This window comes from Chelonoidis abingdonii, chromosome 25, assembly GCF_003597395.2.
Source record: "Chelonoidis abingdonii isolate Lonesome George chromosome 25, CheloAbing_2.0, whole genome shotgun sequence".
Lineage (NCBI taxonomy): Eukaryota > Metazoa > Chordata > Testudines > Testudinidae > Chelonoidis > Chelonoidis abingdonii.
The window spans coordinates 14,122,503-14,131,277 of record NC_133793.1 but is presented as its reverse complement, the minus strand read 5'-3'; the positions used below and the strand labels follow the sequence as shown (position 1 = coordinate 14,131,277).

The window sequence follows — 8,775 nt, the reverse complement described above, 5'->3', positions numbered from 1 at the left end:
AAGCCCCAGGGGCGGGACAAAGCCAGGCAAGCCTTCGTGTAATTCAAAGTTTTCTTCTGCTTTTTCTCCCTCCCCACTCCCAACCTTGCCCTCCCCCCAGATTTATCACACGTGTCAGAGGCTGGCCTGCTGCCTCTCCGAGGAGCGGCATGTTAATACTTCTGGCCCAAGCCTCTTGCCTGTCACTCTGCCTCCAGCTTCTGAGCAACCATGGACAGGATTTTCTCTGGCTTCTTGCTCTCTGTGCTTCTTCTCTTCCAGGATCATGGCATTGACGGGGCTTCCCCTCAGCCCAGAGGTAAGTGAAGAGGTCAGTTTGGTTGCGGTACCTTCTTGTCACCCGAAGCCATCCTGCTAGGGCAGATGCGAACATAGGGAGGAGAAAAGGAGAAAAATGACACCAAACAGATTGCAGGACTGTGCAAAGAATCTTTTGTAAATAGTTGACCAAGGCAGCAAAATCCTGATGTCTGTGCTGCGTTCTCCTGTTTGCTTCATTGCTTAAGAATTAGAGCCATGTGAATGGCACAGACACCATTAACAGAAAGTTGCTTCAGTATGTCTTAAGCATAGTATCAGGTCCAGTTCCTTTTAGCTGGAGGATGCATTGCCATTAAAGGAGCTGTCCTGTGCCACTTTATCTCCTGAATAGAACTTGCTTCTTCTCTCAAACCATTCCTCAAAGAGCTGGTTTTGTTTGGGGAATTCAAGAAGCAAATTGGCCTGGATTGATCAGACATTCCTAGAGCTGGTTCACCTTTCCCAGTAAAGTGGAATGGATTGGTTTTGAGGTTGGTCCTTCTTAAGGTTTTAATGTAGCCCTTTTTCAAGCAAACTTCCAGTGAATTCCCTTCAGTGTGTTGAAGTCAATGGTAGATTTTGCCTGAATTGGGATAACAGGATTTGCCTTAGAGACAAGCTGCTGAAGAGATACCCTGCGAGCAGCCTCAAAGAAGGACGGTTAATTTTAATGTCTGCAAATCCCCATTTCCCAGCTACAAAATACTTGACCATGGTAGGTAGCCAGTGTGCTGAGTTCAGTGCCTATCATGCTGAACAACACTGTCATGTTGTTTTGTTGTACTCCCAGTCTGTCCGTCTGCACCTGTTATCTCTGGTCTTTGGGGCAGGGGCTATTGGCTTGTTCTGTGTTTGTAAAACACTTAGCACCATGAGGTTCTGGTCCATGTTGTCGGCTCTTAGGCACTGAGGTATTACAAATGCACGAGTGTTGAATTCAAAAGGAAAAGCAAATAGTGAAAGAGGTTTGTAAAAATGGTAAAGAAATCAGTCCACTAACTGATCCAGTAGGAAGTGGATGAAGTTACAGATGACAATTAATGGTCAGCCAATCTGCGGAACTCATGGCTGCAGGAGGTGGTCAAGACAAATATTGGGGCTGGATTTCTAAAAAGGTTGAGTGATTTTGGGACATTCTAAAACACTTATACCTGTGCAGATCACAGCAATGATAAGGATGATGTGACTACATGCTGCAAGGCATAAGATAGCCACTTAGAGAAAGGAACGTTCTTCCCAGACTGCCCAACTGATCAGCTTTGTGAAGAGATGGTATCTCTACACCTGAACCATCCAGTACTAGACATTACCAGAGTCAGGAAATGACAGATGGACCATTCATCCAATCCACTATATTTCTGGTATGATTGAAGGTGGCTTGCAATATAAACATGTTTTAATTCTGAGTTATCAACAGTTTTCTGTTTCTTCTAATTAATACAGCACCATGGTGTTTCATTGCCATAAGGGTTTGACTATTATAAAAGTTATTACAGAATAAGGTAGACAGTGGATTTAAAGTGGAGTATCTACTCTGGAATAAGTCCACATGTGGCCATTCTTATTCCAAAATGAAAGTGCTGTTTTTGGTTTAATTTAATCCACTTCCAGAATCAATTAAGCTATTTTAGAAAAAGGCACTCTTCTGCCAGAATGAAAGTGTCCATCCGTGGAATTATTCAGGACTAATTGTTCTGGAATAGCTCTTCCTGAATAGACTAGGGAGCCTTCTGGGGCTGGACACAATTAGCTAGACTTGCTTTTGATTTTCCAATACTCTCTCTTTATTTCCCCATAAATACATTTTAATTCCATAAGAAGAGATTAAAAAAAAATTGTTTGGGACAAAAATACAAAAGCGTTTTGCAAAAAAGTTGTTTCTAAAATCTTTTGTTGCTCAGTCAGTCCTTATCGCACACTTCAATGCTTTGGTACCACACTTCTTTCTTGGCAGCAAGAAATTAATTAAACAAACAAACAAAAAAACAACAAATGGTGGTTAGGTCACTGGAGTGGGAATCAGGAGACCTCTTGTACATTCCTTGATCCACCAGGGACATACTGCATGACCTTGGGCAAAGCTCAGTGCCTCAGTTTCCCTACCTATAAAATGGGTATAATGACACTTCATAAAGTTCTTTTTTGGTCTAAGAATTAAAGCACTATGTAAGCCTGATTATAAACCGACATTTTCTATTTCCTTCAATGAAATATGGAAGTGAAGTGAAACCAACCCCCTGAGGTAAATGGTTATCTTTCAATGGCAAACACTGTGTCCTACTGACTAACTCCTCCTTGAATCCCTCCTGCACATTGTGTTGTTTAACGATAAATTATTCAGAAGCCAGTGTCACATTCAGCCCTAAATGCTTTCAGGAAACTCACCTGACAATCTGTCTTCATGGATGTACAGCAGGATATTTGTTTTCATATGTCTAATAGCGTGAGAGATCAGTTGCATTTCACACTGATGACCAACTTCTAGATCTATGTCTTAACTTTAGACAGACTTGCTGGTCATAAAGCTTGCGTGTAACAATTTGCCTACAAAGTCTGACAGAACTTTCCTCTGTATCACAGAACCCGTATCCTCCCCCTGTGTGAAAATGAAATATTAACAGAGCACAGGAGAACAGAACCTCACAGAGGCAGGCTAAATGGGGCAATTTGGGAAATGTTCATAAAATATCAACGCTTTTTATTTTTATTTTTTTGGTCACAGTTTGAAATGTTAATGAAAAATCTCATCAAAATGGTCAGTTTTGAGAAATTCCACCCAGCTACACCCCAGAGCATTTTGACCACCAATAGTTTTCTCCACCATGTTTATGATTGATCTTACCAAGGGAACATAGAAGTTACATGGGAAATATGTAGTCTTAGGTCAATCTATTTTACATTTTCACACCGATTCGCTTGTCTAGTGCAGCTTTACTCTTTACAGTATAATCACCAGTGTTTTGTGATGTGATACCAATAGGAAATGTTGTGCTTTAATGCAGTGGCTCTCAACCTTTCCAGATTACTGTACCCTTTTCAGGAGTCTGATGTGTCTTGCGTACCCCTAAGTTACACCTCACTTAAAACTATTTACTTACCCAGACATAAACATACAGAAGTGTCACAGCCACACTGTTATTGAAAAATTGCTGCTTGCTCATTTTTACCATATAATTATAAAATAAGTCAACTGGGCTATAAAAATTGTATTTACATTTCATCGTACAGTGTATAGAGCAGTACAAACAAGTCATTGTCTGCATGAAATTTTATTTTGTATTGACTTCGCTAGTGCTTTTTATGTAGGCTGTTGTAAAACCAGGCAAATATCTAGATGAGTTGATGTACACCCTGGAAGACCCCTGTGTACCCCCAGGAATACATGTACCCCTAGTTGAGAACTACTTCTTTAAGTGTTATACCAGGGGGTTGTATGAGTTAGGACTCCTGGGTTCTATTTCCACCTCTACTGACCCCCTGGAGCCGTGAGGTAGTTATTTAATGCCTAGATGTGCCTCTGTTTATCTATCTCTGTAATGGGAATAATAATACTTATTGCACTGACTTGTTGTGGGAATTTATGTGTTAATTTTTGCAAAGCGTTTGCAGGGCATCTGAGAAAGGTGCTTCAAACAATTGGTCTGCTCCACTGCTGTTTTACTCCATTGCGACTGCACTGAGTTTCATCAGCATAACAGCATAAAACTGGAGAGGTGAATCCAGCCCCATAAATGCCAAATATTATTATCTCATCATCTCTGTGCTTTATAAGTACACGCATTTGTACATGGTGTTATGTTTTTTAACCAATAAAAATACTTTTCTTGTACACAAAGTAAAAGAACATTGATTAATTAGTTCCCACTTTGCCCCATGAGATAAGTAAATATTTATCATCATCCTACTGGTTTTACAAATGGGGAAACTGAGTCACGGGGCGGTGAGGTGACTTGCCCAGTGTCATGCAGAGCAATGACCCAGATTTGACCCACTAGATCTCACTCTCTGTCATCTACAAAGACCCATGCATAGGAGCTAGGAGCCCTGATTCATAATCCTCTGTTGTAACCTGCATCGGTCTCGCTTATCCTCTTCTCTCCACTTTCCTGCCCCCTCACCTGCCTGCTCTCCAGTGTCCCCTCTCCCTTCACATTTCTTTCTATTTAGAGGATTCCCTTCTAACTAAAACCAGCCCCCCTCCAAAAATTGTGGAACTAAGGTGCCATTTGCTGCTGCCACACTGTTCATCCTGCTGGTGTGTTCTACTCTCCCCCTACCCCCGGATCTGTCTGATCTGTATCGGTTGTAAGCTCTCTGGAGCTACAAATAGGACCTAGGCATCCTGACACCCAGGTCTCTGCCATAACTCAGTAGAACCCTGTCTCCCCACAAGAACCAATAAGTCTTGACTCCCCAGCATCCTGCTCTGACCCCCGAACCTCACTATTTTTTTTCTGTAGCCTTATTTCTTCATCTTTCTCCTCCCACTTCTCTCGTGCAGGTGCTCTGTGTAGGACAAGACCCACCGACCTGGTGTTCATCATAGACAGCTCCCGCAGCGTGCGCCCCAATGAATTTGAGCAGGTCAAAGTCTTCTTGTCCCAGGTCATCGAGTCCCTCGATGTGGGCCCCAATGCCACTCGGGTGGGGGTGATCAATTATGCCAGCACAGTCAAGAACGAGTTCTCCCTCAGGACCCATTGGACCAAAGCCAACCTGCTGCAAGCAGTCCGCAAGATCAAGCCGCTCTCCACGGGCACCATGACGGGCTTGGCGATCCAGTTTGCCATCAATAGGGCATTCAGTGACTCAGAAGGGGCCCGTGTGAGGTCTCCTGAGATTAACAAGGTAAGTGAATTATCTGCTGAGCTGCTGCACTGGGAGAAGTCAGTGTCACTCTCCCTATCCCACAACCCCGCTTCCTTCTGTCTAATCAGAGACTGGAAATTTTGAAGAAAATGGCCAAAGCCCCACACACACTATTCGGGACAGGGAAAAAGTGATTGTTATCTCTGTGGCAATGGCCGTCTTTACTAACATCCCAGCCAAGATGACACTAAAAGACTTTTAATTTTGCAGTGGCAAGGAGGCTGGTTTTCTAGGCAGACAGAGCAACTGGGGACTCAATTCTCATTGAAAGTCAGTGAGATCTTTGTCTCAGATCCTCAAAGGTATGTAGGTGCCTAATTCCCATTTATTTCAATGGGAATTAGGTGCCTAACTCACTTTGACAATCTGGGCCTTGGTGCCTCACTCTTCTTTTTGCCTTTGAAAAAACCCCACCTCGAACTCACAAGATAGGAAATGTCACAATTAATGTTGCCCTGGAAACCTTAATTCCCCCATCCCTCCAGCTCACTCCTTGTCTGTCTTGACTATTGAGATGGTGAGCTCTTTGGGGCAGAGACCACCTCTTTCTCTGTGCATGTAGTGAGTGTGGGGCAGTGAGATCATGGTCTAGGTTGGTATTTAACATAAGAACGGTCATACTGGGTCAGACTAAAGGTCCTTTTAGTCCAGTATCCTGTCTTCTGAATGAACAGAAGAGGTTATCACGAAGTAATTCATCCATCCTCTGTCGCCCATTCCCAGCTTCTGGCAAACAGAGGCTAGGGACACCTTTCCTGCCCATCCTGGCCAATAGCCATTGATGGACCTGTCCTCCATGAACTTATCTAGCTCTTTTTTGAAGCCCTTCCATATAACAACAACAGCATCTGCTTTCCCCTGACTCCTCACCTTTGAATTTGGCTACACCTGTCTCAGCTCAGTAACAGTTAGGGGAAACCTCTCCCTTCTGTGCATGCAGAAAGTTTGTTTCATTAGCAGCTTGTGTTCTAACTAAACATGAGTCATGACGCAGCCTAGGCCCACATGCCCAAAGCTGGCTCCTCAGGCTCTCTGCTAACCAGACAGGAGCAGAAAAATAAGCAAGGGCTTAACGTGGACAGCCAGAGCTTCCGTCCCAACCAATCAGGAAACCAGCTGTTTGAAGAAGGTTTTCCCCCCTCCCAACTCTAACATTTCTGGAATGTCAGTTTCTTTCCTTTTTCCTCTGCTGCTAGCAGAGGAACGGGGAAGCCGGCCATGTGGAAGTGTGTGCAAAAAGGAGAGGGGACAGAAGCCAAAGGCAGCAAAAACAAACAAACAAACAAACCCCCAACAACCAGCAAAGCCTAAATGCAAGAAATGCATCTCGTAAAAAGGTGACCACACCCGGAAAAACAAACAAACAGCCCGACACTAGCATTTTAATAGTTGGAGTAGCCAGAAATCAACCAGACATTACTGAACAATGGTGTCAATAGGTGGGGATCAGATCTCTCCACATACCTACCGTCTATGCCCCTCGTCACTCTAGCATCGGCATAACAAATATGAATGGATTTACCTCACATCACTCTTTTATCTCCAAGTTCACAGAGGGGAAAGTAAGGCACAGACATTGAAGGCAGGGCCAAAACTGAGAACTTTTGAAAATCTAACTTTCCCAAGGTCAGTCTGTGGCAGAGTTAGGTATTGAACCTTTATCTTCTGAAGCTCAGTCCGGTGTCATAATCACAAAAACATCCTTCCTGTGAAAGTGAGAGCAGGGGCCTGGAATGGCTTCTTTTCTCACTTTTGCCACTGGCTGTGTGTGACTTTGGGCAAGGCACTTAGGGATGAAGTGTGGCCAGGTGTAAAATGGTGTAAAGTGTAATAACCTTGTACTCCCACATAGGGGTGTTGCCAAGCCTAATTTGAATGATACTTCATGCCTAATGTAATGACACTCACCTCACCAATGGATATAAGGAAGTGCATAATAGTTTGGTATTATGATTATTACTGCTATTATCATTATTAATAATAATTAATGTTTGTAAAGTGCTTTGAAATCCTGGGATGATCCTGGTTGTGATTCTGGCCAAGTTTGTGCAAACAGAATAAGAATGGACTCAACTTTAATCTTTTTTGGAGATTCAAAATTGTTCATTCTGTCCCACAGGTATATTTTGCCTTTCACTGCTTTAAGGTGTTACTCATAGAAACAGAAATGGTAAATTACCCAAGAAAGGCAGTCTGGGATGATGTATCTATCCCTGTTAGAAACAGGACTGCTATCTAATGTGTTGTGTTTATACAGTTCCCTCACTGAAGCATAGTATCTAGGTGCTGATTCAATGGTATTTGCAGCCCAAGTCCCAAATGGCTTCAAACTCATTCAGACCCAAACTGTCCTTCAGGCCTTTTGGAGTGTGTCCATCACTGGGTTAAAAGAGGAGATTCTAGAGTCTTCCTTCCTTGCCCCCAGGCTGGATTAAAATGAAGTAAGACACTGATCCACCAGCAGTCTGGAAATGAACAAAACCCATTGATTGCATCTCCCATCTCATCATCTCTGCTTCCCTCCATGAATGGAATTTTCTACCCTGTGAGCTTTTAGAAGCCTGTCACTCCTCCAGTCCTCATACCTGTGAACACTTTTGAGAAAAATGATTTTTTTTTCCTGATTGCCCAACATTTTTCATGTTTTCATCCAGACAAGCAAACTCCCCAAATTCTTCAGTTTAAAAATGTAAAATTTTATTTCCAGTGATTGAAAATGGCCCTGTTTTGTCTAAGAAAATCCATTCAAAATGTTCAATCCACACTCCATGCCTCTGGATGGGGCATGCGGGCCCTTGTCACTGAATGTAGTGCTGTCCACACACATCATCTGACTCGCCGCTACATGTCTAGCATTGCCAGCTTCCAGGCCAACAGGGGTGATAAGGAAACTCCTGCATCTCAGAGAGCAGCTCCTTAGAGCCCACTGCTTCTTCATCCCACACTTGAAGGATCCTTCTGAATGCAGAACCTGAGGCATCAAAATTCCTGCTTGAATCTGCTAGAGAACTCTCCTCCCCTTCCCTAGATCTTTATTCCCTGAAGCCAAACAGCATGAATGAATTGGCAGTGGTCCTGTGGAACTGGGAATAGCTTCAGAGGGAACTTTTCCCCTCCTCTTTGAACCTGACTTACAGCTCACCCCCTTAAGAGCAGTTCCGCACGTGCACGGGAAACTTTATCTCCAGCAAGACCTTTCCAGGGAGAGACAGTAGTAGCAGTGGGAGCAGGGGATGATGAGGGAAGGATATTAAAGTTTCCCGCAAAGCCCTCCTGTCAGTTAGCTAGTAGCTCACTGCAGGTTGAAGGTGACAAACTAGACGGAAAACTCAATGAAATAGGGACAAAGACAGGGCCTCCCTTCAGCTGGGTCTCCCAAGCTCTCTAGCAAATACAGTCGTTACTTCACTGAGAGATGGCTGGGCATATTTCAAACTCCCAGGTAGCTTTGTGCTCAGTGTAATATGATTTTACTTTATTATGTGCTAAAGAACAGGTCACTCTATTGTCTGATACTGGCCTTTGGGAAGAGAATGCCAGGAAGATACATTCCTCCTAACCTGTCTACAATGGATAGTTCACAGTGTAACAATAAAAAACAAACAA

The 8,775-nt window shown here is 43.4% G+C and overlaps 1 protein-coding gene across 1 annotated transcript in view; it reads left to right on the top strand.

The window, feature by feature from the left end:
• Window positions 1–210: 210 nt before the first annotated feature.
• The window catches only part of MATN1 (matrilin 1), a 33,006-nt gene continuing 24,441 nt past the window's right edge, over window positions 211–8,775 (top strand). Inside the window, exons 1-2 of the mRNA XM_032802216.1 lie at window positions 211–298; window positions 4,802–5,148. Of these exons, the coding sequence (XP_032658107.1) occupies window positions 211–298; window positions 4,802–5,148 (435 nt within the window). The remainder of the gene's footprint in view (window positions 299–4,801; window positions 5,149–8,775) is intronic.